The sequence below is a fragment of the Drosophila arizonae genome, chromosome 3 (genome assembly GCF_054131065.1).
Source record: "Drosophila arizonae isolate 15081-1271.41 chromosome 3, UAZ_ARI_1.0, whole genome shotgun sequence".
Taxonomy (NCBI): Eukaryota; Metazoa; Arthropoda; class Insecta; order Diptera; family Drosophilidae; genus Drosophila; species Drosophila arizonae.
In genome coordinates, this window is record NC_142923.1 from 13,950,751 (window position 1) to 13,978,238 (window position 27,488).

Here is a 27,488-nt window from a genome sequence, read left to right on the forward strand (position 1 = left end):
GTGGATTCGGGGGGTTTGTGTATGTGCTGTTCTGTTTGAGACTGCGCTGGTCTCGCGTTTACCTACCTCTCGTATGGTCAATGTGTGTGACATCATTTGGATGTTGACCTGCGACTGACTAGTGGGCAGATTATCACTTGAACGCGATTTGATTAATTGCTTCGAGCCGCTATTAAGCGCGGATCGGCTTTTTAGTAGCATTTCAGTCTTGATAAATATTCTAGAAATATACTGGGTACTGTAAAAGGATAAAGGGAGAGAGAAAAAAACTCATTAGAAACAATTTGGACATGACAAAAAGTTTAAATATATCTAATAGCATTATTACAAATCACAAAATACTTGAGACTTTTAATTTAGTAGACTATATCATTATTTAATGTTACATCATTTTTGTATTATGTTTAAAAACTTTGCTATAAATATTTTAAATGTATTAAGACCTGATTTCGGGTTCCCTCCTCTGATTTTGATACCATATTATTATTGCACTTAAGCTAAATGAATCAGAGTATTAAACTTGCATATAATATATGATATGTGCATATAGATGATTACATTAATTGTAGGCATATCAAATTAATACAGACTTTTAATTGATATCTGTTTCATATGTTATATTATGAAAATTCTTAATATAATTTCTTCAGTTGTGATTTACATAATGCTCCTATTCTATCTCTCTTTCTATTCCGATAGCCTAAGTCCCCTTACCTGAGTCCCCTAATACTAAAAGCGGCATGGAGCAGCTTCGCCGGCGATACTGGTATCTTTTTGCAGAACTTGATGAGCGCATTGCCAATGTCGTTTTTAATATTATCCGGACTCCATTCGTTGTTCGACTGGCATTCCTTGTGAAAGAGATTGAGTATGACCAGGGCGACGCGATAGAGCACCTTAATGCCCTCATGAAAATAGCAATCCATAATTCGCACCAAATGCTGAAAGGGTAGACCAGCTAATATCCACCAGCACCAGTCCATGAATACTCGCTCCAGCTTCTGGCCGGGACAGATGCGTTGGAAATACGCAATGGCACTTTTCTATAAATTGCATAAAATAAAATTAAATTTCATTAATATACGTTTTTCCTTTAATTAATAGTAAATTTCATTTTGGACATACCGTGTGCTTTTTGGCTATTTGCATGACTGTCTTCCAGGTGACCTCATGCTGTAGTTTGGTTTGATTGATGAATGTCTTCTCCTTGCTGCCCACAAGCCCGGCCAGGCACAGGTAAGCTTCCTCCTCTGCAAAGTAAACCAAATGAGTGTAAATACATTATTCGATAATTACATTCATTTATATTTGTTTCATAGGTATTACTCGTACGACACATAATATTGGGGCACTTGCTGGTTGCGTGCAATGCGTTATCAAATTGCACTTGCTTGAATAATTATATGGAACCCAATAACAGACCTAACCTTAGCGACACCCAGCTAGCACCCACTGCCTGCCGCTTCTATCACTCTCGCCAGACCCCCCCACACGCACACCACTCCAGCCCCACTCTTGTGGTCGCGTATATGTGCGGCTTGTCTCTAATTTAATTGCACAATTTCGAATTGCAATTTGCACTGCAGCTTCCTGAGGTCGTTCCACAATCCGCGTTCCGCGCTCATCGTTGCACTTGCGGTTGATGAGCTTTGTGTGGTTTTGTGGCGCTGCTGCAGTGAGTCGAGGGCGTTACCGCAATGACGCAGCACAAAGGCAATTGAATAGAGCGAATGTTGGGCACACTCACAGCGAGGGGGAGAGAGCAAGAGACTTAACCTTGAAAATACCCTATATATGATACATATTCAAGTCTTCAATTATATTTTTAATTGAATATCACTTGAAGCTTGCACAGCTCACACATAGCAATGCTATGCGAACTCAAAGCCTATATGTAGCGTAGTACAGCAAAGAAAAGCTTGAACTTATCTCATTTCCAATTCAGCATACCTTTTAACACACTGTAGGGTATTTCAGTCTCAGTATATGCAATCACTTGCCAGCTTTTGGCACTTTTAACGATTTACGTTTGCGGAGCTTAACTCCAGGTCGAGTACTTCGAAGCTCGTTCTGGCAATTGATGTTTTTATGGCAGTATTTCTGAAATTGCCACGCAATTTGCTTATTAAATTAGTCATTTTTACGCGCTGCTTCATGTATTTAATTTATAAATTAGCCCAAATTATGCACAAAACTCGCCGCGACGAGGGCAAACTTGGTCTCTAAAAATAACTCTCAGAGATATTCGAGCTATTTATTTAGCTCTGTGCTAGCTATATTATTTACTCTCTTATTTCTCTGTTTTGGCGTGTTGCAGGCAAGTTTCGTGTGTGGCTCATTAGCAGCGTTAACTGTTGACAAAACTGATTACAACAAATAATAGCAAAGTACTTAATAGATATTTTGTATGGCATTTAAAATGCAATTGCCAGTGGGTGTTGACGGCCAATTATTGTACACTCGCAGAGGGTATTATAGATTTTTATCATGATATGTCATGGAACGTATGAAATCTGAAGTTATATATATGTAATATATAATAATAAATAAAATAAAATTATGAAAATATATTACTTAAGTCTTATGCATAGAAACAGGTTATCTAAGTTGCCCTAAGCTTCAGAAATAAAAAAATATAAATAAAAAATACATAACTGCAGATACTGCAATCAACTATCAATTATATAAACCTGATATATCAACTAACAAAATTTACTTATTGTACGAAAAATTACTTTGTTCTCAAACAAATTGAATAATCTATACAATATAATCAGCGGCGAGCCACTTATCATATCTATTTTCTAATGAAAACCGATCAAAAACTTAGTGTTTTTTAGGATATCTCCAGCAATCACGACTCACTATCAAAATACTTCAGCAACAATCTAGCGGAAACAAAATTTATTATAACAAAGCACACCCAACTTCTATATCTAGAGCATTTAATATTCGGCGTTTAGATAGCAGTGATTTCATAATTATCATATTTTTCAATTGTATTTTTTTTTTAATATTAAGTCCAATTAGCAATTTAAAGGCTTTACATTTTCTTTATTTATTTAAGATTATTATTTTTTTTTTTCCAGTGAGTTGACATTTGAAATATAAATAAACGCCAATTGCATTGATTTACACATACATAAAGAGCACTTTGTAAACGTGTGTACTCCAGCAGCTCAGCTTTGAACTGTTATCAGTATTGAGCTTATCAGTTGGCTTCGCTGCGGTTTGCATCGGTCTAAGTCGGTTTGACTTAGTTTCAGTCATCGCCCTTAATAGTTAGTTCATTGTTTTGTAATGCTATCAATTGTCTTAATGACTGCAACAGACTGAAAGAAGATACGCAACAGAGTTGTAGGACACGACTTATCTTTGTTAATTATCTGTAACTGTCTGTATATATATCTACTTCTGTATCTGTGAGTTGTGTCTTATCATTTACGGAAACCTAAGAGCAAAATATGATAAGAACAACTTCTCACTGCAGTGTTTATCATCAAATATTTGAGTTTAATTCTATTTAAAGCACAGGGCGCACAGTTTCTTTTGTGTAAATCTGCCAAGAATTTCTTTTTTTAAAGCTCAAATGTTGAATTAATCGCGCTCTAATTACTCTGTTCATCTAAAAATAGTTGACAGCTGCCACAGCCACTTATTGTTAAGCTTTTAATTGCACAATAGATTTGCTGCTGGCTGCTTAGAGCAGAGGGGATTGGGCGAATGGTTTTCCATTTTAATTTTATGACACAAATTTAACCGATAAGCAGCACTGGTATAAAATATAATCATAATAAAACTCGTTCAAAAAATCGTAGTCCCATTTCACGTTTCCATTTGACGTCAGAGCTCACGTGTTGCGACCAGGAGTGGAACTCGGGTTTGATAAAGGCACTCACTCTTCACTCACTCAATCATATACACAATTCGACTTTGATAGACTGCAGTCGAGCGGCAGTTAGCATTTATGGTTATAAACTGTAGAAGCCTTAGACAAAAACAGAACCTAGCGCAAAAAAAAAATAACATAAACAATGTTTAAATCAAAAAAATAGCACGTCTCTAAACGTGTAAACAGCATTTGAATGAAAGCCATACAAATAATTTAACATAGTTTTTTTTTACTATAGCAGCTGCTAATTGAGTTGAGCCATGTGGAAATTGCAATGCCCTTTAAAAACAAAAACAAAAACATTGACACCGAAAAAACAGCAGCTGTTGAACTTGAAAAGTGCGAATAATCTCAAAGGCGCTTTTCACATAAAAATAATTTACAATCTTCATATTTGTAAACATTTTAAAGGGCTTAAGAAAATTAAATTTATTTATTTTTATTAATCGCACGATATGGGGAATGTCAGATTACAAGGTGTGAAGGCAAACACAATCATCATCAAAATTCTTATTAGTCATAAAAGATATTCTGGGTATTAGAATTTTGCTTAGGATTTTTTGAGCATTTGAAATGTTAAAAAATATACATATATGGATATATAAATATTTGTATTTATATGTAAAAATAATGATCTTTGAAATATAATTATTTTTAATTCAAATAAGCTAGAGAGCTTCATAATAAGCATGCATAAAACCTGTTAAGAGTTCAATCACTTAGCAATATAACACTATATATACACTGTGTATATCTATAATATTGTATATCTATAATATAACTATTCCATGTTTAGTTGAGTTTCTGCCCTTCTGGCATTCAAGTCACGCATCGTTAGAAATATAAGAGAGCTTAAAAGAAACATTGTTTGAGTGCTCTAATCAGAGTCGCAGCACTTGTTCAGGTATTTCGAGAGAGATTTTCGCAAACACTCACACCAATACACAGACGAATACGTGCATATATTAGTGAGCTTTCGCTTCTATGCTGAACCTTCATAAAAATGCAAATGCTAAGCACAGTCTTAACCCTCAAGCTCTATAAGTTCTTAGTGCGTCAAGTCGAGTGATTTGGATTCTATGTTTTATATCACAGAGCACGTAATACAAAAGTATTTATAGATCAGGGTGTTAACTAAGGAGGGGGTGCTCATGTTTCTCCATGTATATGTATATAAAAGCCGTGCAAAAACAAATATGCACAGCTCGGATAATGTTTGGGTAGGGCATAAACAGAATGGCGGAACAACAAACGGCCATAAAACAAAAGCAAACGCCAAGATGATATATAAAATGTGCGCATTTGTTTGGCTTCGTTGCGTTCGGGATTGAATTTGGGGAATGGAGAGAGAGCGAGAGGGAATCAGCTATATCTCGGTGCAAATTCGCATCTGAATTTGTTTGTCAATTGTATTTTATGCGAATTTTATGCTCACGTGCTGGCGTCATTTGCAAAAATTTTCGAGACATGTCAAAAAAAAAAAAAAAAAAAAGACAAAAATAAACAACAATTATAATTCTAGATCTAAGGCAAGCCAAAGCTAACAAAGCTGAGAATGTATGTCACATGTCGCAGCCACAGTTGTTATACGATATGAGTAAACTGTAAAAGTTTGCAAAGAAATTAATAGAAATAAATTTTACAATATTTTTAATTAATTACAGGGTTTAGAAAATTAGAAGAATATTTATAAAAATAAAAATAATTTTTAATTTTAAATACTTTTATACTCTTAGCTCAGAAGATGGAATATATACCATAGGAAAAATAAGAAAATTAATATAAAAATCCAGAAGTTAAATATAAACTTTAAGCTCTAAGAAAAGCGTATTATATTGATATTAACAACAATGTTACGTGTCGATTGTTACACATATTGAGTACCCACTGTAGCGAAAAATTTGTAGTCTTGTGCCGTTGATCTGTTACTTTTATTCCATAATTTGCATAAAATTCAATGAAGACAACGCAGACGACGATTCGTCAATGACGTCAACAAGATGTCGGCAAGTAATGCAAAGTGTCAATATAGTCATGATAAACATACATATGTATAGATATACATATGAACTGTGTATACAAATGTATATAAACATAAATGGGGAGGCAAGTGTAAACGAATGTATATCAACATCGTGAACAGTTTTATACATTGTTTATATGCGATTTTTTAACTTGAAATGCACAAAGTGCTGATCGAAAATGCAACTCAAAATTTTATTATTATTTCTGCTTGCTGCTTCTTCTTCTTTTAATTCATACTATTATTGAGAATTATTATTTTTATTTTTTATTTTTTTAAGCTTCTGCTTTGCGATCTTTCGAATTGTATTTTGACTTTTAAAATACAATATAAATCCCATTTTTTTTGCGTTTCAACAGAAACTTTGTACCCTAAACGTGGGGTTGCAAACTATTTATAGTGTTTACCTTGGATTTGACCCGGAATCGCAATCCCCAGACATTGCAGTGAATTTTGTTTTATACTCGCAGTGTAAACAAACCTTCAAAACTCGGAAACGTAGACAGACAAACTAAGCGAGGGAGAGAGACATATGTCGTAAAGCATAGAGCGTTGTCGTCTCTTCAAGTCGACCTCTTTCCATGCCGCTCGCTGCTGGCTGCCGGCGTAAGCTTATCAGGCGCAGCTTTATCAGCTGCAGTGGGGCCTACGCCTGCCTATGTGCCTCCCGATTTACGTCGCATATTAATCGTAAGCGAAGACCCTTGCCCCTTCCTGTCGGTGTTGGGTGCATTTAGCGTATAATTCCCAAGATAATCCGTATTCTAAATAGAGTGCGGCACACTCTTGAACCCAGATGAAAATCGATTAATTGTCTTGTTTTTTTTTTTTTTTTTTTTTTTTTTTTTTTTCACAGTGAATGAGGGTGTTCAGAGTTCAGCAGCTGAGATTAATGAGATTACAAGAGTTGATCATATATGAAAATATTAAAGGTTTACACAATATTGAGGCCACGGGGCTGTCATTTCTAATCTCAGGCAGGTGATCGCTGCATGTGAACTGCGCCAATCTAAAGCGAAACAGCTTCTAATGTTGACAAAACAATCAACAACCTCAATCAAAGGAGGTCATCATAAAAAGTCCATAGGATAGAAACAAATCAGTATTAATCTTCGTTTCCAGCATCATAATAAATATAATAATAAATAAATAAATAAATATGTATTACAACTCTTTCAATCCCGTTTTTCCCAAACTAAATCCATCATAAAATATGTTTACATCAGTTATTTCTAATATTTACATCATAAGCTATTAATTTAAACAACAAATTATTATTACTTTAACAAAATATTCATTATAGAAGAAAATACATTATATGCAATAAATAAATTCGCATTGAAAAGCTTGGCGACAACACTCTAATAAAATAATAATAAAAAAATCCGATTGATTCTGTTGGTATTAAGCGGTTAGACCATTTTCTGCCCACTCGCCACCAGAACCATCCAATTTCGAACAGCTTATTGAAAATGAATATGATATATGAAAAAGAAGAATTTGATCAATTAGCGTCCCGTCGTATCGTTAACAAAAAATATTGAGTTAATAGATTTTTTTTGTATAAATTCTCTGATCATGATCCTTCATCTCTTGTACAAAACTTTTAAGTAAGCTGGCCTTCGATAATCAGGACATAAACTAGAACTACTAAAAAAAAGTCTTGAGTTATATCAAGTTCTTTAAACATAGGGAACAATAAATGTTCAATCTATAACTGACTGACTGACTTAGATAATGGCTATGTTATGATCACGATTAGGTTATTTTTAATGCACATACTCAAGATATAATACCAGAATAACCAGTTCTTTAAATACATTATTATCAATCAAATAATTTTGCAAATAATTGGAAAGTTTTGTATAATATATACACTTCAATTATAACTTCGATTAGTCTAGAAATACTCAAAACTAAAAACAAAGTTATTTTTATCTATGTCAAGGAATCTGAACAAACTTTCTATTATTTGACAGCAAGTTTGCTCTGTGTGTGCTGTGTGTGTGTAAAGCATGTTCATTCGATTTGGCTGTTAATTCTGAACGAGCATGTAAATACTTTGTGGCATTGTCCTTCTTCTATCTATTTCATACATATCTGATGCAAACACACAATAAAGGAATAACTAATTCGTAATGTAAATATTGACATAGTCTATTCAGCAATACAGGAAACACTGATAGAAGCAGAGCACAAAGCCAAGCAACGAATACAATAAGCCCTAAAGGTCACACATGCTTAACTTCAGGCAACAATATACAAGTAAACATTTAAACACACACACGTATATATTTAGAATATATATATATACACTTTGATTTCACATGCTTGAAGGGTCAAGATGAGAAGTGTCTTATTGATTTGAGTGTATTTGAGATGGTTAAAACTGTTGGCTCAGTGCCTGATTGCCTGCCTGCCTGCCTTTCCGCCTGCCTGTTGACCAAAGCAATTAGCTAGAAATATCACGATACATCAATTTGCGCCGAGCCGCGAGTTACTTCGAGCAGCGATTTACAATTGTGCCAATTACTCGAGTATATTTTGTTTGTTAAAGCAACCTCAACAACAACAACAGAAAATTCAAATGACAAAAACAAATATTTAACACAGCGCATGAAATAAGACTGCTGCGCCGCCCCAAGTGCGTCTAGCGTGTGTAATATATGTAAAACGAATTACAATCTAGATTTCGTTTTCTGTCACGTGAAGTGAACTCAACTGAACTGAACTGAAGTGAAGTGAAGTGAAGTAAGATGGTGGATAGGCACTTACCCGACATGAAATGCAAAAGTAACGATGTAATTGGATACAATACTGGACTGTAGGTAATGTCGGGACAATCATAGCCCAAAACGTTCACAATGCGATCGGCAACAGCGCGTCCCGTGCTGGTTAAGTGATACGGCAAACAGTGTGTGGCATCCACAAATGCGGGCAGCATGATGGGCTTCTCCGACAGCTCCGTGGTGCCAAAGACCTGTTCGATAGACAATAAATATAAATAATTATATCGTAGTTTAGTATAATATTGCTCTCGGCTTACCTGATGCACCATCTCCCAGTAGAAGCCATCTAGCATATTCTGCTTGGTCAAGTGCTGGGCGCACAGTGCTGGCCACAATTGTGAGCGTATCGGTGAATTTATGGGCCACGAGTTCTCTCTGAGTATATTCTTAACATCGCGCTTCTTGTTCTGCTGCAGCAGCTGTTGGATTTCGGTGAAAGAGCGTAGCGCCGGCTCTTTGCCTGGAAGACAAAAGCAAACACAGCCAACGTTTAGTACAAGTCAATAGAATAGTATTTAGGATAGGTCATGCACTACGTTTGTGTCTAACAATAAACAATAAATTAACCTAAAAACAAATGTTTCCAAAGAACTGATAAGTGATACACTAGGTAATACCCTAAAATATTTGTATATTAAATTTTACGATTATAAATAAATTAAATTTTTAATTTTATTTTTATTCTTAAAATAAATTTAGAATACATAAATTACCTTGAAAAATGTTTACATTTTATTATTATGGTTATTAAACATTTATATATTTAATTTCTTCAGACATTTTTCTCGATCGTTCCGTAATCTTATCTGACTTATCTCAAAGTAGTTATTACAGTAGGTTATTATATAAATCAATTTTCTAATTGCTATTTTTATCAGTAGCAACTAATTACAAATTGAAACTTATATAGATTAGATGAAACAATCATTTTTTTTTCAGTGATTAAAAAATTTAAACCAAAGCTTGACCTATATTTGAATATATTATTATATACACAATGTTATACATAATAAAACAATAAATATGGGTAGGTAGGCTTCTATATATCATAACCTACTAATTAGTTTTTAATTATAGCTTTGCATCATTGATTATTCAAAATGCTGCATCGTATTGTAAATCATGCCACAGCGCAGCTAAATATAAATTTTTATATAAACAGTATATATTTTACGATATAAACCCCTGTTGGTCAGCTCAAGTGTCGGCTGATAAGTTGGTCAGTTGCAGCTGCCGTTTAGCTAGTACCACTTAAGACCCTATGCGACATTTATGATTGATAAGGAATTAAGTCTCAGCTCCGCGAAACACGCTTGCCCCAAGCGGTTACCCAGTCCCACCAATTGAGCTTGCAGCTGGAGGCCGCATGAACTGAAGTATAGAAAAAATATTGTAGAGAAAAAAAAAGCCGACTTGAGCTGCAGATAAGTACGTAAATTTGTCAGCAAGAACGCAAAATAAAAATTACTCATACGTCAGAGTGGCAAATAAAATACTTGAGTTCGCAATTAATTTTAGTGTGTGTATGTGTGAGAGGGTGTGTGTGTACGCGCATGTATGTGTTTATTGCAGTATGTGATAAGCTTTATTGATAGATGCTTGTTCTACATACATAAAATAAGTTGATTTTAAATGCCCGCTGGGGCGCTGAGACTTATAATTAAAATTAAATTGAAATGATAGCAAAAATGCAACATTATTATATATATTTATACACATTTATATATATTCCACTCTAACTACATTGTAGCACTGGTATTTGAAAAGAAAGTAAATAACTTTAAAATTAAATTGAAATTGAAGCACACTTTTTAAAAGTCGAAGTTGAGACTTTGATTAATATTAATGCCAAGTTAGATACGCTCGTTAAACTTTAATATTCAATATAACTTTGCTTTGCATTACAAATGCAATATAATTTAAATTTAATTTGTATCAGTATTTTCTAGCAATATAGGTATTTACGTATATAGTTTTAGCGAGCAATTAAATATTGAAATTGAATGCAGTTGAAAGTGGCAAATACATTGATTCAATAAGAAATTCAACAACAATCTCGTTTATTTGATGACCTCATTCTGGTTTAATTTTAGACCTTTTAGGGCCAATACAAATTTTAATTGAATTGCATAACCTTCTAGATTATTCAAATTAGAACCACAAGATGAACATATTAAGAATATTAAATTTATAATGAATCACATTGAAATCGCTAACAAAATTAAAGCCTTATTGTCAAATCACATACATAGTTTTAATTTAGTAACACTTGACCTACTAAACAGAAGCATAAAAATAAAATACTATATTTAATCTAAAATATTTACTATTCGTCAACGATATTTCGTTAGTAGTTTCTATTCCAATTATATTTTTCACACCCGTCCACAACATAATCCGATACAAGTATGACAAACTGTTAGATCGATTGTTTGTCAGAGCTTTGAAGTATTTTGTGCTTAACTACGTAATTGAAAAACTTTATCGCTGGTCAGCTGGTTGCTCAAGGAGGATCGCCACTGTGGCCAGGCACTTGAGTTGGGTGCAGCTATGCGAAATAGAGCTGCCATATTGATTAGGTATCGGAGTCTCTGGGTAATTGATTGTGCTTTGGCTACAAGACCCATTACCAGCTCGGCCGACAGCTGATCGATTTTTGCATGACAGTTGCTCGTCTGCTTATCACCAGCGTTTGCTTTATTTGCTATTTGTTATTATTGCTGTTGTTGTTGTCGTTGTCGTCGTTAGTGGCCTCAGGTTCCTGGCGTTGTTAGCGCTGATAAGCGCTGGACTCAGCGCCAGTCATTGGGTAAATTTGCTCATTTTAACGAATCACAACAGATACAACAAATTACAATCAGTTCTTCTTCTTTTTTTGTTAGTGTTTTCGTCATATACCCATTGAAAATCATGATGAAGATAGGGTATACGGGTTATCGATTATATCTTGATACTTGTCCTCTGAGAAGCTAATAGAATCACGATTCATTTAAATAATCGACAATTCATTGATTCCAATAATTTGATAAATATAATTTTAACCTTGGCTGGACCATCGTATATCCTGCGGTCAAACCATATTAATTATAGCCATTTTAAAAGCTTTATATAGTTTATTCTTGTTAGTCATAGGGTATTTATAAATCCACTGACATGATCGCACTTGTTATTTTATTGCGTTTTTAATTTGTATATCATTTAACCAAAATTGTTGTGGGTCTCTGCTGCATATATCAGATGACGCGAGAATGATATTGATATAGATCTGTGAAGGCTTTGGGGGTGTGTGGGGGGATATGGAGAGGATGTTGTAAATGCAATAACAATAAAAACTGGTATAATTGACTGAGGCTCGTTTGCATTTGTGGTGTGTGTATGCTGTTGTGTGGGTTAAGCGTGTGTAATTAATCTCCGCACATTTGCATTTGACTTGCATTCACAATATGAAAATGTTTTGAGAAAAACTCAAGCATACACACACGCTCACATAAGCATTTCTAATTCAATAAATTGTCGATTGCGACATCAATTTCATTCACTTTGAATTTTAAATAGTTATTAGCAATTGTAATTTTTCATTCGTAACTTAAATGAAAAATCAGTCAAATATATACATACTAAGCACTGCTTAATCAGCTGCTGCTTAGTAGTAAAAAAATAATAATAATAATGAACAAAAACCAAAAACATTAACAAATTTGCAAGCTAAATTTGAGTGTAAACGGCATCAGTTTTATAGACAATAAACATGGCGCAGTAAAAAAAATTATAAAAACGTGAATTAAGCTTTTAAATTAAATAAGTAAAAGAATATAAAAAAATAATAACAATTTGTTATTAAATAAATTAATAAATAATAACTAAAAATATGTAGATTTTTTATTTAATAATTTAATTCATTATTAAAGTTTTAACGAAAATATTATATTCATATAAAGCAAAATTGACAAAAAAAAATATATATGTATAAAAACCATTTTTTTTTTTTAACTATATATATTTGTATATATAAGAGCAGAATTTAAAAATTTTATTAAATATATAGTAATAGTTACATTTAAAAATTTTATTGTAATTGAGGTAGTACTTTATTATTTTGAAAGCTTCTGTTAATTTTTACGCTCTGTTTTCAAGTCTAATACATTGGAATAATTTTACTCCCGAAATCTCCACCTTAAAACAAGTTTTTGCCATTTGAAACAGTTTAATGCTTGCAGTTAAAATGAATTCAAAACACGATAAATGAACAGTCAACATTTCAGATTGTCACAAACTCTTCCAAATAAGATCAATAAAAACTGACATTTTGTTGCCCTTCCCCCAACAGTTTCAGTAAAACTTAAAAAAAAAAAAAAAAACAATTTTTAACAACTCAGTGTTTACACTGGAAATTAGTTAAGTTTATTAGCATTTGTTGTTGTCGCTATTTGCTTTTTTAATGTTCGGAATCTCTGTATATAGTAGAAGGAGGGGAGTTTTATTACCTGGACTGAACTGCCAGCACTGACATTTGGTCGTTATATCATTCGAGCTGGCCGCTATAAACAGGGGCAGCTCAAAGAACTTTTCGCACTCGGGATCAACGTAGATGCTGCTGCGGCGACTGCTGAACTGTTCCAACTCACGTATGCCCAAAACTTTGCCAACCATTTTGTAGTTGTCGTCGTCGTCGTTGTTGTTGTTTTTGTTGTTCTACTTCTTCCTCTAAACTTTAATTTTTTTTTTTTTTTGCTTTTAGGTTTATTTTGCTTATTTTGGCACCGAGTATTTTATTTTGGTGTATTTTGTTTTATTTTATATGTTATTTTGTTTCTGTCACAGCCACAACAAATACATTTATGTAGATTTCTGTTGCTTATTCTGTTTATTTAAATTTATATATTATATTTGTAGCGCTTGTTTTTATTGTTTCTTTTTTTCTTCTTTAATTTATTGCGCTCTGTAATTCGCTTGCTTCGTTTATTCGTCGTGCGAGCGCGGCGCAGCACTTGAATTTAATTAGCAGCACATTCAAATTTATCAATTCACATTTTATTTCATTTCATTTCATTTTTTTCATCGTTTCTTTCTTAATTTTAATAATTTTGCATTGAATTTGTTTTTTATTAAAGATTATATATTTATTTTTTTGATTGTTTCTGTAATATTCCTCGGCCTGCACACGGGTTGAATAACAACATTAAAAAAGGGTTTCAATCGGTTTGATCGTGAATCCAAAATTGAATCGAACTCAAATCGAGAAACTTTGAAATTCCGTAGGCTTACGTGCGACGCCTTCGAATGCGTTCAATGTTCTCATCGGCGGGCCGGTTTCTTGCGGTGAATGAAACCGAAAGCTCAACCCAAATGGGGTGGCCAGAGCCAGAGCGCAAGAGGGAGAGAGCGAGAATGAGAGAGCACTCACAGCCGGCCAGCCAAGGCGAGAATATGTATATGCATGTGTGTGTGCGTGAGTGGGTGAGCAGCAGAGCGACGGGCGATCACAACCTGGCGCGTGCAAGCTTCGTTAAAGCTTTTTAACTATTGTCTGTGTGTGAGTGTGAATGACTTTTTTGTTCGTATTTTCTGCTTAGCGATGCGCTCGTTTTTCGGTTTTTCTTGATATTTCATTTTCTGTTTCTATTTTCTTCACTTTTTTTGGCGCCGCCAGCACGAACAGCTGTTTTCTGTTTTCGTTCTGGCTGCCTGTTGCTCGGCTGTTGACAGCTATAACTCTTAATATGGTTGTGCGAGCGACGAAGAGAGAGAGTGTATGTATATGTGTGTATGTATACAACCTAAATCTCTGTGTGAATGCTTTTAAAAATAGTCCGCCCCATTGCAAACTGTGGGAAATTTCGTAAGCTTGCGATTTGGCAATGCAACGAATTGTACTACAAGAATGTTGGTACCAAAAATTCCGCAGGCTCAGGTTGAGAAATGCCTCCTCTAATGAAATTTGTTTACAACAAAAAAAATTTTGTATTTTGGAAAGCAAATTAGATTTATGACCAATTTGGCTGCTGTTCTCGTTGCTGTTGTGTTGGCGCCCAAGCAAGAGGTGGCAAGTAGAAAAATCGCTGAAATATTTGTGGAGAATTTCTGTGCAAACGGATGAGAATTTTTTGTGTGAAAATGGTGCAGAAGGTATAAGGAAATGGTAAATGGAACGAATTTCTAATGTAAAATCTGATGTGACCTCAATTAGGAAATCATCGGTAATATTCTTGAAATATTATCAGGAAAACATCTGTATGCTTTCATAAATTGTTTATAATTTTTACCAACCATACCATACTATCATACCATCATTTATCATATTATTAAATTCCTACACTTCACAACTCATTCACAAATTCTGTTTACCTTCATGCTTCACGCCCCTTTTCGATTCTTGCTACTCTGTGGCTTCATTCACAATTTCAAATGGCCAAAGTATTTGCCATGTTTTGTTTGAGGCGCACGTGATATTTTTCTCCATTTCCTGTGCTGCGAAACGCATTTCAAAACAAAAACCAACAACTACAACTGTTTTAATTACCATTTCACATTGCTTTTGCTGTTTGCGTTTCTTTTTACACCTTTTCGCATTGGGCGAACGGTTCTTGAATATAAATTGATTTTTCACGAATGTTTCGTCAGTCAAGGAACGTGAAATCTCTTGTTTACATATTTAAAATGTATTCATGTATATAGCAATATATATGTATAGATATAGATAAAGATGGTCAGTAGAGAAATGCTGCATTATATTTGAAAATTGAAAATAAACAATGCGTTGCTCTCTCTCTCCTTCTCTCTCTCTCTCTCTTTCTGTCTCTTTTGTGTGTTTTTCACCGTCAAAAGTCCAATGATTAATTAGACATGTGTATATATTATACATACGGGATATATATGTTAATATATAGAGAGAACAGTTTTCTAGAACTGGCTAAACACTATACCATTAACATTATTTCTGCGTTAACTAAAAGAAAATTTTTGTGTCTAAATTGAAAAAAAAGGTAAGAAATTCTTGGCTAGCACCACGATAATTTATATGTTTGATGAATAAGATATGGGCTATCTACTTAATATAGAACGTGTCGATGTGTGAATAAGCTTACTGTGATTAAACGTCTCGTAAACAACAAATATCGTCATATTTCGACGAATCTTGTTTGGTCGGGGCAAACAATTCCAAATGCATATCAAATGACTCTTGTCAAAACATAAGAGATATATATATATTTTAGTAAATGCTTATTTAAGATAATTTTAAAGTGCTGTAACAACGTTGTAAGTCAGCTTATCAGAAAAATTTTCTCATGTGACTTAGATTTTTTTTTCGTAGAACAAATGCTGTAACCGAATGTAATATAAAGTATAATGAAAGGAAACTTTTCTGAATTTATCTTTAATAAACAGGGTATACATTTCGCAAGATAAAATTAAAATATATCTATCTATATTGGTTATATAGAGTAAGTAAGCGAAAAATTCCCAGCTGAGATCGCATTTTATCAGTCCAAAAACTTTCCAGTTATCAACAGACTCCCTCAATAAATTAATTCATTCGTAAATCTAACGACTATTTGATTGCGTCTCTATAAACGATTGCCAGCTGATATCTTTATGGTAATACAATTCATTCTCAAGTAACGAATAAATAATCTGAAATTTGTCACAAAATGATTCACAGTCAAAATATAGCTAGACATTAATTCCAATTGACGAAGTTTATTGAGCAATTCGTGGGCCGATTCTAATTAACCTCTCACGCGTTGTTTACTATTATTTCGCACGCTCTCCTAATTGACCAAAGTACAAGTTGTTTAGTGTTAAATATGCAAAAATAAAGAATATATTTTGAAATTGTTTACAAAACATTGGCTGAGTCATACATGACCTCAAAAGTGAGGTCTCAAGAAGTAAAATCATAAGAAATATTCTTAGATAGAAGAGATGAATTTTCATTTCAAGAAAAAAAAAAAAAAAAAGAAAATATTAATTTATTAATTATTTAATTAGTATCGTTAAAGCCTTTTTACTAAAAAATCCTTTTTTGTTTTGTCACAATAAAATTTTTGTATATCAAAAAATGGAGAAAAAAAAAAAAAGAAGACAATTAAGATTTTTCATTACTATTTCAACCTAGATTCATCCTTATAATAAATTTAGATATATATCAAATGAAAGCACACGCATTTGCATTTCCCGATATTCACCGTCATCAAATATGTATATATATAATGATAGAAACAAGTTGAAAGCAAAGTGCAGACAATTTTTCGATTGAATTCAGCAACAAACAAATAAAATTATTGTGACATGATCTAATGTGCAATTTTTAGAAAAAAAAGCGGAAACAATGAGAAAATGAAATTGACAAAAAGAAGAAGAAAGAAAAGGAAGGTTAACGAAAAGAAAAAAGCTGACAGCAAAACCTTAAGAGCAACAATAAAGGCGGAACATAGAAGAAGGCGTGGTCAGCTGAGGAGCCAAATGGGTTGGCACATGGCAGATGAAATTTATTAGACCTTTTCCTACGGGTTGCCCCCATCGACGATTGATGGCCTGCATCTATTGCCAAAAAAAAAAAAAAAAAAAAAAAAAAAAAAAAAAAAAAGAAAAACAAGAGCAGCAATTACAACCACAACTGGCAACTGGCAGCTGCATCTATATTTAGGTTCAACGAATTCAAAAAACCACAACCAAAAACACGTTCAACTAATCTAATTTTTTGTTGTTTGCTCATTTAATTGTTTACTTTATTTTATTAACTTTTTTGGCAGCAAAGTCGTGCTTTTCGGTGCGGTTTTATTGAATCTTGTTCATTTCCAAACTGTCAAAGTTTGCTAATTGGAGCAACGCGTCTTTGAAATTTGATTTCAGCTCAAAATTAACAGAATCTAAATTTAGATGCACAGGCCTTTAATTGGAAACCTTATACTCAGTTTAAACAAAGAAAAGCAAAGGTGTTAAAGGGATCAAAAAAAAAAAAAAATTAAAAAAATAAATAAAAAATATGGTTTACTAGCACAGAAATTAGGCAGAGATATATGTATATATATATATATATATATATATATATATATATATATATATATATATATATATATATATATATATATATGTATAAAAAATATCAAATACGACTAAGTTAGAAAATACGTAATGTTATAGCCTAATACATATAATAATAATAATAATAATATAAAATAATAATAAAATAAAATATAATAATAATTATTTTGAAAGCAATTTTTAAATTCAATTGACTACACATTATAACATCAAAACTCTTGCATATTTTGCGCTTTCCGTCAAAATATATAATAATGATATATGAGTATATAGAATATGCACATAAGAACTGATCAAACATCTTTTAAGTTTTATAACAAAACCTGATTTAATAAATGTATTTACTATAATATTTTTTTTTTCATCTGATTATTTATCAGATAAATCTCTAATCTGTTATAGCAGTGGTATTTAATACTAGTTAGTCTCATTATAAAACTTATGAATTGAATAATTATTTTAATAGAAATTGCATTCAGGTTAGTTATAAAACTGTTTGTAATTATTGAGTAATTTAATCAATTATATTACATGACTTCTATTAGCTATGGAAAACATGGCACAGGCTTTTATTAAGTATACGTAGTAAGCCAGCTGATTGATGCAGTTAAAATATTACTAAGTTAAGTAAGTATACTTAATAAAAGTATTATACTTAATAATGATAACCGAGAGTACTTTTTTAAAAACAAATGATGCCTGCTTTTGGGCATATTATGGACGTCACAACACGTTGACAATATCACGTTTTTGTTGCTTTGCTGTTGATCAATTAAGTTATTGATAGACTCTCTTAACAAGGCTGAGACTTTTGCTTGATCTTTTTCTTCTTCTTCTGCTTTGTTTTCTTTTTGCATGTTTACCATGTGCTATAAATAAAATAAATAGACACAGCAGGGAGCATAAAATTCAATTAAGACTGCCTACTCGATCGATCCATCGATCGAGCAATCGATCGGCACATGTTGAGTAGCAAAAATTAGCACATTTTCTGTACTACAAGAATAAAAACCAAACAGCACATGACAAGAGTCCAAGATTCCAGCAGCTTTTAAAAAGTTTTTATATTATTACTTCTATTTTATATTTGCCTTCAAATATATTGGCACGTCAATCGGCGCTCACTTCTCGGTAATTTTCCACGAGAAAATCCACATAGATAAATAAAACTAAATCAAAATAAAATCGCAGATTCTTAGCTTCATTTGCAGTTGCATATTAATTAATAATTAATTAAATATAAGCTCTAAGTGGGCGGCATTTGTCGAATCGAGAGCCACGAGCGCCTGCCGTGTCCAAATTATTTAGTATTGTTAAAATCAACACAAATTAAGCAATTGATTAGTTTATAGCGATCGGCAATACGTTCCTATTAGCTTCCTACTTATTGGCACATCTTTGAGCCTGGTACAAGGTAGTAAATTATATTTAGTATATATCTATATAAGGGTATATATAGCATATATATACGGATGTGGATCAAAGCATGTGAGAATTGGATATTTTTATACATTTTTTGAGAAGCTTTCTTAAACTGGGTTGTTTCGTTTTTTCGATATGTGTTTTGTTCAAATTGCATCTGATAATAAATTAACAATTTTAAATGCATAAAATCTAAATACGTATTTTTTTTTAAATCAACTTTTTTGTACTATAAATTTGAAAACAGTTAGCTCTCATTAAGTGTGCAGATCATTTACATAAATTAATAAAAACTCTTGATGATCTCGAATTTCTTTGATACATCAATTTACTGGGTATCTTACGAAATATCACATCTTTCTTTATGATTTTTTTTTTCTTCATTGTTACTTTATTATTCAGTTAAAACAATAAAAAAAAAAACTATAAAAACCGAAATACTGACAGAAGACGTAGCGGCGTATGCGTAATATAATGCAGCGATCGATTTAACTTGATTGATTGCTTGACCAACTGACTACGAATTGAAAGCTTGACGCATGCAACGCACAAGACTCGTATATAGTATATGAAAATGAAACTATATATATAAAACTTATGTCGAGGTGCGATAATTAACAAGTTGTCAATCTTAAAGCCGATTTCGGGCTAATGTGCATTGCGTTTTGCAGTTTTTGGAGGCTGCACACAAACGCACGTACGCATACGCACACAAAGACTCACACGCACACGCACACACTCACTCTCGCACGCACAAATGCATTTATTTACATAACACACACACTGATAAGCGCTCAGTGCGTATAGCAATACAAACATAAAGCAAATTTTCAACGGCAATCGATAAACACGCGACTCGTTTCGTTAAATTTTTCGATGTTGTTGTTGTTGTTATTATTATTGTTATTGTTGTTGGACAGTTGACAACTTTTGGGCAAAAGGCGCGCGCGCTCAACAAACGTAAGCAAACCGCAACGCCCGAGGGTTGAACTGAAACTGAGCACAGTAGCGTTTACCGATCGCCGTTTGCCGCTCAACAGCATCAGCCCAAGCAAGAGTTGAAAAGAGACAATGTGAGAGAGAGTGAGTGAGATAGAGGGAATAGAAGAGAGCGTGCCGACAGGTGCACTTCGGATGGCCACAGAGCGCAGCTAATTGTTTATCAAAACATTGGGGCGGTCACAAAAAGCTCATGGTCAAAGCTTTTCATTAGAATGAGCCAGAGGGTTCTAGGTGACAATGTATGACTAAAATATACCCCGTACTAACTAATAAATATACCCTGCATACATGTGTAGTTAAATAAAATACCCAACTATAATATACTTTATATTATGCATATTATTTATAGCTGCCAACAGGCAGCGAAAATCGGCGATACCCTAAATATATACATATTCCAGGGTATTAAGAGGCATACGAGCAAACTCTTCAAATTAGAAAAAGCTTTGCTAGTTCCAATTAAAGTTTAAAGTTTAATAGTTGCAGCGAATATCTCCCTCTCTCTCACTCTCTTTCCTGCTCTTTCGGTCTCTCTTTGATTACAGTTCGTTCAACTGTTCAGACATTGTTTAAAGGGGGGCGCGACAGCTCAGAGCGTGCGAATAATGTGAATAATGCGAATAATGCTGTTACAATAAATGCCAGAGCAACTTATTGTTGATTCTTATTGATTAGCAAATTGAATTGTTCCTCGGCTTCTTTTTCCTATGCAGTAGACAACAGTTCATTGGGCCATAAATGCGATCGCTGCGCAAAATATTGGCATTGCAATTTATAGGCGCATTCACAGTTGCTGCAATTTAATTGATATGGAAATGAGTCAAGTGTACTTTAGCCATGGTTAAGTAATTCTATTGACGTTTCATGTGATCCCAACAATTTGACTGCTTTGAAATTATTCCAACAGATACGTTATATGAATACCCAATAAATAATAATGGTATATGGGCTGCAGGGTATATTAATATAGGAATCTCTAAGCCGAAACCTTATATAATAGACTGAAAAATATTCTTTAATATTATGATTATCATATCTCCTTCACTTTTATAGGGCATCTTTACGTTAGTCACATCTAGTTGGTTTTCCGTTTAATAAGCAGAACGCACTGAGGTGTGAATCAAAGCTGTCTCATGCGACTATGAAAACATATTCAGGTGACAGTTGACAAACATTTAACAACGTTTATGATGGAATTGTAAAAAGCACTTGAAAAATTACGAAATACATTAAACAGACAAATCAAATATTCAAAAGTATGCTCAAGAAAAACTCAAAATATATTTTACAATGTGATATATGACATCGGAAGAGAAAAATAAAAGCAAAGCTTTTTAATAGATCTAACAATTCTGGGAAAATGGTTATCTATGTGAGTCAGTATGACTTTTTTTGTTATATTTTATTTTGATTTATTAAAGCCATACGGAGTAGTTTAGCGAGAAGATTGCTTCCTGCGAGACCACTAAGGCGATTAAAACGCTTGGGTTTTGCCAAAAATATGAGATAAGTCGTTTAGGGATACTTGTAAATATATATTTGTAAGTCCTCCTGAATACATCAGAAGGTTAGGTGTTATATAAAAATTCGAATTGTGTTGTTAAGGTACTAAACTTGTATTGTACAGATTCAGCGCTTAAAATATATATACAAAAAAAAAAAAAAAAAAAAAAAATTATTTGTTTCCATGGGACTGTGGTATGAAAAGCGAAATTGTAAAATGTCATGAGTAAACAGCACAAGAAATGTTGCCTCAACGCAAAATATATTAAATAATAATCATATTTACCCACAGCCTTTCCTCATACTAGCCAAGCTCATTAAGAAATATATAGAGCATACTTTCAGGCAGGCGTGAAAACTCAAACATTGTTGCATACTTTGAAGAGTCAACAAGTTCCAATCAGAAATGTTAAAATACTGTTAATGGCAAAGCAATTTTACGCTGTTACGTTGTTACTGTCTACAGCCAAAGCCTTATTTAAATATACGCACAAGGCACAAAAACATAAATGTAAAACTAATCTCTATGCAGCTGATAAAACAAGATATCTCTGTATGTATGAAAGCAATGAAAACATCGACGGCTGCTGTTTGCATCTAATTGTGCGCGCTGCCTCGCCCATTATCATGGCTTCTGCTTATCTGGCCGGAGCACAAACAATGTTATCTAGTGCATAGGAGAGCGCCCATATATGAAGAGAGTGCCAGCGGCACAGGCAGAAGGCTTGAGCGCAAATAATTTACCGGCTGGCAGCTTCTGTAACTAAAATTAAAACTGCGTTGCTGTTGTTGTTACTGTTGATTTTTTTTTTCTTTTGTTGACGTTATTGTTGTTGGTGTTGCAACTGCTCATTTGGTCGAGCGTTTGAAAATCAAAGAGCACGTAAACACGAAACAGATGAGAGAGCTTTACGTTGAATACGTGTGACGGCACTTAGTGCTTGACCTCAGCGCAGAACCACAAACACACACACACGCTCACACACACACATTGGCACACATCTATGAGTGTTCATTTGTATTTAAACAAACGTGTAATTAGTAGCGCCTCTGTTGACAGTAAGGCTAAAAACGAACAAAAAAGAGGTGAACAAATTAAATTGCTGAACATTTTCCTTGCACGGGTTGAGTAAATGTTAATGAGAAACATTTATCGATTGCATTTGATGGATTATGGCAGCACACGAAATTGAAGTGGAAAATGGAATTATGGTATTGGGAATTGGGATCTGGGAACTGGGAATTGGGCATCGCCTGTTGCCGTTTGCTACTCGTTGCCCATCAATCAGTGCCGGCCGGCAGCTGGCAAATTTCAGCAGCTGTTGCTCGCACCAGTCAAACACTACAAATATTTATGGCTTTCAATTAGACGTGTATTTGATTTTGATTTTCGATTTGATTTTCAGTGTGTGGCGAAAGGCTACATAAATATGCGTACTGTTTGCACTGGGTTTATCATTAGGCATATTGCACAAGACGATGTTTAGAGACTAAGCAGCACTATAAAATACTAAATATTACGGAAAACCACCTGCTCAATGCTTTGATCTTCAATTGAGTTGTTTTTTTTTATTTTATTTTTTATTTTTAATTTAAAAAGTATTGCTAGGAACTTGTTATTTTTGCATTTAAGAAGTGCTTGCTTTTTGATTGGGTTTTATTTTTAAATATAAATATTTTCATATTAATAATAATTTATTATATATAAGAATTATTTTTTATATATTTATTTATATACAATATTACATATACTTCAGCATTTCCTAAAAAATCTCAAGTTTTATTAAGTGAAGTAGTTACTCTGTTAATTAGAAGCTACTTTGGACTAAATATTACAAAAATATATATTCAACATGTAAAATTTTATATTTATTACATAAAAATGATGAAATCAGTTTACAGATTTCAAACAACAATCAATATAAGGCTTTTACTTTACCAAATTATTAGTGCACAAATTAACTTTAAATTGTGACAGCTATCGATCGCATGTGACTGCTCTACTCTACTCATATAAGTATACACAATGAAGTCAACGTATTTTGGAACGGAGCACTCAGAGCTCGGCGAGAACTTGTGAAACTGTCTCACACGCAGACTGTCGTGACACATACGCATACATACACACATTTACAAAGCAGCAGAGTGCTGCCCGTCTGTCATTATTAATAAACCAACCGCCTCTCCCATTCCCTTTACCATCCTGCCCCTCCCTTTGCCCAATGTAGGCGTTGATTGTTTTATGTGAATGCGGATCAAAGCAAAAAACAGCGCGTGAAGCATGTGTGGGCCGTAGGGCAGACAGTCATATATAACAAGTGGGCGTGTCGTGTCACTTTAACGGATTTGATCTCTGAACTTGCCAAAAATTGATATGTAAAAAGACAACAAAAACCAAAAATGTTGCGATCAAAAATAACAAAGCACATAAAAATTGGCTTAATCATTTTAATTGGACTAATCTAATCACGAGGCACGAACCAAAGACAACAACAAATAAACAAGAAAAAAAATAAAAATAAAAATTTAATTTATACGTATAGCATGTTGTATAAATCCAAAGAAACAATATAATACTTTTAATCTTTAATCGGTTGAAATGATATACAAATGCTTAAAGTGGAATCTGAAAAAATTTTCAATATTGTATACCCCAGCTACCACACACTCTATCTCTCTCTTTCTTTATTTCCATATATATATATATATATATATATATATATATATCTTTGGTTTTATCCCTCGCTCTGTTTTCTCTGTTCTTTTAGCAGCGGTCAAAACGGTCAAATGTTGATTTCAAGACAAAAATAAATACAAATATTGAGAGCTATTCTATTATATGGAATACCGTATTATGTATGTGAAAAATTCACATATATAATACTCACAATTCGACTCATTTTGGTATAATATTTAAAAACTTTTAATCATTCAACCAAAGAAGGCGCATAAAGCAATATCAAAGCGAACCACTTAAAAACGCATTTAAACTAAAAATAAAACCAAAAATATCGGCGAAAGATGCCATACATAAAACACAAGAAATTCTTCAAAAACTGGTTTTGGCCAGTTACAGAAGAATCCACAAAACAGATTCCTCAATGGATTCGCACACTTTTCGCATATTTTTAGATGAGGGCACGTGCTCCACTGACGTAGGCAGCTCTCTTCTGTCAGAAAGGGGCAGCCAGAGGACGAGGGAGGCAAATTGATGAAATTTTACGCCTCACTCTCCGCTGGCATTGCTCATCACATCACAGCAAGCAGATTTATTGATGAGGCAGCGCGTGTGGTGGCACTTATGATATATCTAGGCATAATATATAGCAGCTAAATAGATATATGTATGTATACATATATGATGGCCTGATCGGGCGGAAAATTTTCAATTTGCAAAAATTCAAAAAATGAAAAATATAATTTTAAATTTCTTTTTATCAAATTTGAAAACGCTCGAGCATAGCGAACCAACAAAATAAAAAAAAAAACCTCTTGCGTTTTATGATGTTTTCTGTTTTGAATTCAAAATAAATATATAGATATATAACATCTCTATATATAAATATATATATACTATGGTGAATACCATACATAAGTTGAAAAGCAAAAAATTTCTCGTCGTCTCACGTCACGATGGCTAGAAAACATTGCGCTCTGCTTTGCGTAAGCACAAAATTTTGTTTTTGCAAAAACAAATAAATATTAAATCTTAAGCCCATAAACTTGATGTTCTATACCTTATATATTTCAATATATGTATATGTTGCCGAAGAGCTGGCACGCGGCTTGTGACATGGTTTTTAAAATATTTTTGTCTATAGAAAAATTTAGTAATACTATAATTATGAAAATATGTTTCAAATGTAGAAAATATAATATGTTGATAATTGAATGAAATAATCGGCTTAGATGTGCATTTAAAACATAAAACAATATAAAAAGTTTTTAACATAACAATTTTTTCATTTGTTTATTTATTTATTAATTTATTTGTATTACTTTTTTTATTTATTTTTTTTTTTTTTTATTTATTTTTTTTTGAAAGTTTGATGTAAAATCGGATGAAGTGGAACATTTTAGATTGAAAAGTAGTGTGGGAGACAAATTTCGATTAAGAATACATTCAAATGTATTTAATAGAAACTACATAATTACTTCAAAGAAAATACCAATCAAAACTATTAGTCGTACCTTATTCACAAATTCATGGGAATCTCCAAATACATATAATATGATCTATATGCAATTATATGTATATGAAATAATGTTGAAATGATGCGTGATTTGGCGAGTGCCAAAATTATGTGATAGCAGGGCATATATATTATATTAATCATACGCGCTGCTCAACACGCCAAAAAAAATGTGTAATGCATTCATAGAAAATCTAGCATATCTGACAAAAATATAAATAAAAAATCTTAAGCAAATGTTTTTATTTAGTTTATACTTTTTAACCGAGTAAGGTAAATAACATCACATGTTTAGTTCTTAAATCTAAAATTTAATTTTTATCACGACGCAAAATAAAAAGTCAAGAAATCATTAAGCAAACAAGAAAGAAGAAGAAAAATATTTCGAAGCGGGAAAATGGAAGGAAGATTGCATTTATTTTTAAACCAATTAATTGGCTCCACGCCAGCTGCCATAAAAACGTGAATTTTTTTTTTTGTTTTGCAAGCGACAATAACAATATCTACATTCTTTAGCATTATGTCAAGCATATATACTTATAAATATATACACATATGTTCAGATACTTCAGATGCGCATTACTATATATAGCAAAAATATTGCAAAATGGTTTTTCCCGCTGACATGCCTGAGCAATAATACTTCTATGCCCTGTTCGCACAGCTTGTTTAGATTATCTATCCACAACAACAACATCAGAAACTAAGAAATATTTGAATTGAAAATTAAAATCAAGGCCAATGTCGTCAGCGGATAAGAGTTGCTTCCACTAATGGATTGGATGGGCTGATTTGCCGATTGGCTCGATTGCAATTCCAATCGCAATTGGCATTAATGCATTTTGGCATTTTGACAAAATATTACCAAGCGGCAGATTCTATAAAAACAATAAATAAAGCAGAAATTCAGAGACAGAGAATATTTGGAAAATACTCTGTAGTTAGAGACAGAGAAATATAATATCAACACAATTCTTTTCATGAGTAGGAAATGTTCTAATGTTCTAATAATAATATATAAATATATTTAAATATAGTTTTCAGGTCATATAATATTGGATATTTATTTTAGTTTATATTGGAAAGCAAATACGTTTGTGCTTGATACAATTTTAGTCTTTGTAGCTTACTCGCTCTTTTCTCAATAGAGGGTATTATATCAACTCATAATCACTTCCTCAAAGCATTTTATCGCTTTGCATTGCAAATGTAGTGTAAATGTAAAATTTAATTGCCTTTGATGTGTCATAAAAATATAATCGATTTTTTCCATTTACCGCTTAATCAAATTTTTATAAACGCAAATTGAATTTTCTTTTATCTAGCTTTTCACATACTCTGGGAAAAATATCAATTTGAAGCAAATGTGGTCATTTTTAAATGTAGGTCAATGGATTGTATAACCCTTACTATCAGCATATTTCTTGTATCTAGTGATAAGCAATAATTGTTAATTACATAGACAACTTTTAAAGAGTTGGAGCAAATGCAAAAACTAAAAGGAAAAAAAAAATAAATAAATGCCATTTTTGTAAATAAAAATGCGCAAAAGTTCAAGTTTCAGTTAAAAGTTTTTTTGTTTGTGAATTGCAATTTTTAATTTGCAATATATAAACAAT

The 27,488-nt window shown here is 32.8% G+C and overlaps 1 protein-coding gene across 13 annotated transcripts in view; it reads right to left on the reverse strand.

Moving 5' to 3' along the window:
• The window catches only part of sky (GTPase-activating protein skywalker), a 54,654-nt gene that overhangs the window by 4,010 nt on the left and 23,156 nt on the right, over positions 1 to 27,488 (reverse strand). For 5 of the 13 annotated variants that reach the window (XM_089465575.1, XM_018001967.2, XM_018001957.2 and 2 more), the window contains exons 3-7: positions 8,962 to 9,164; positions 8,691 to 8,895; positions 1,126 to 1,250; positions 715 to 1,043; positions 67 to 238 (exon numbers count right to left, since the gene is read on the reverse strand). In XM_089465575.1, coding sequence (XP_089321701.1) covers positions 67 to 238; positions 715 to 1,043; positions 1,126 to 1,250; positions 8,691 to 8,895; positions 8,962 to 9,164 — 1,034 coding nt within the window. Of the gene's footprint in view, positions 1 to 66; positions 239 to 714; positions 1,044 to 1,125; positions 1,251 to 8,690; positions 8,896 to 8,961; positions 9,165 to 13,188; positions 14,372 to 19,988; positions 20,171 to 27,488 lie in introns of those variants that run through there. The other 8 variants (XM_089465574.1, XM_089465572.1, XM_018001958.2 and 5 more) reach the window with 6 other exon arrangements.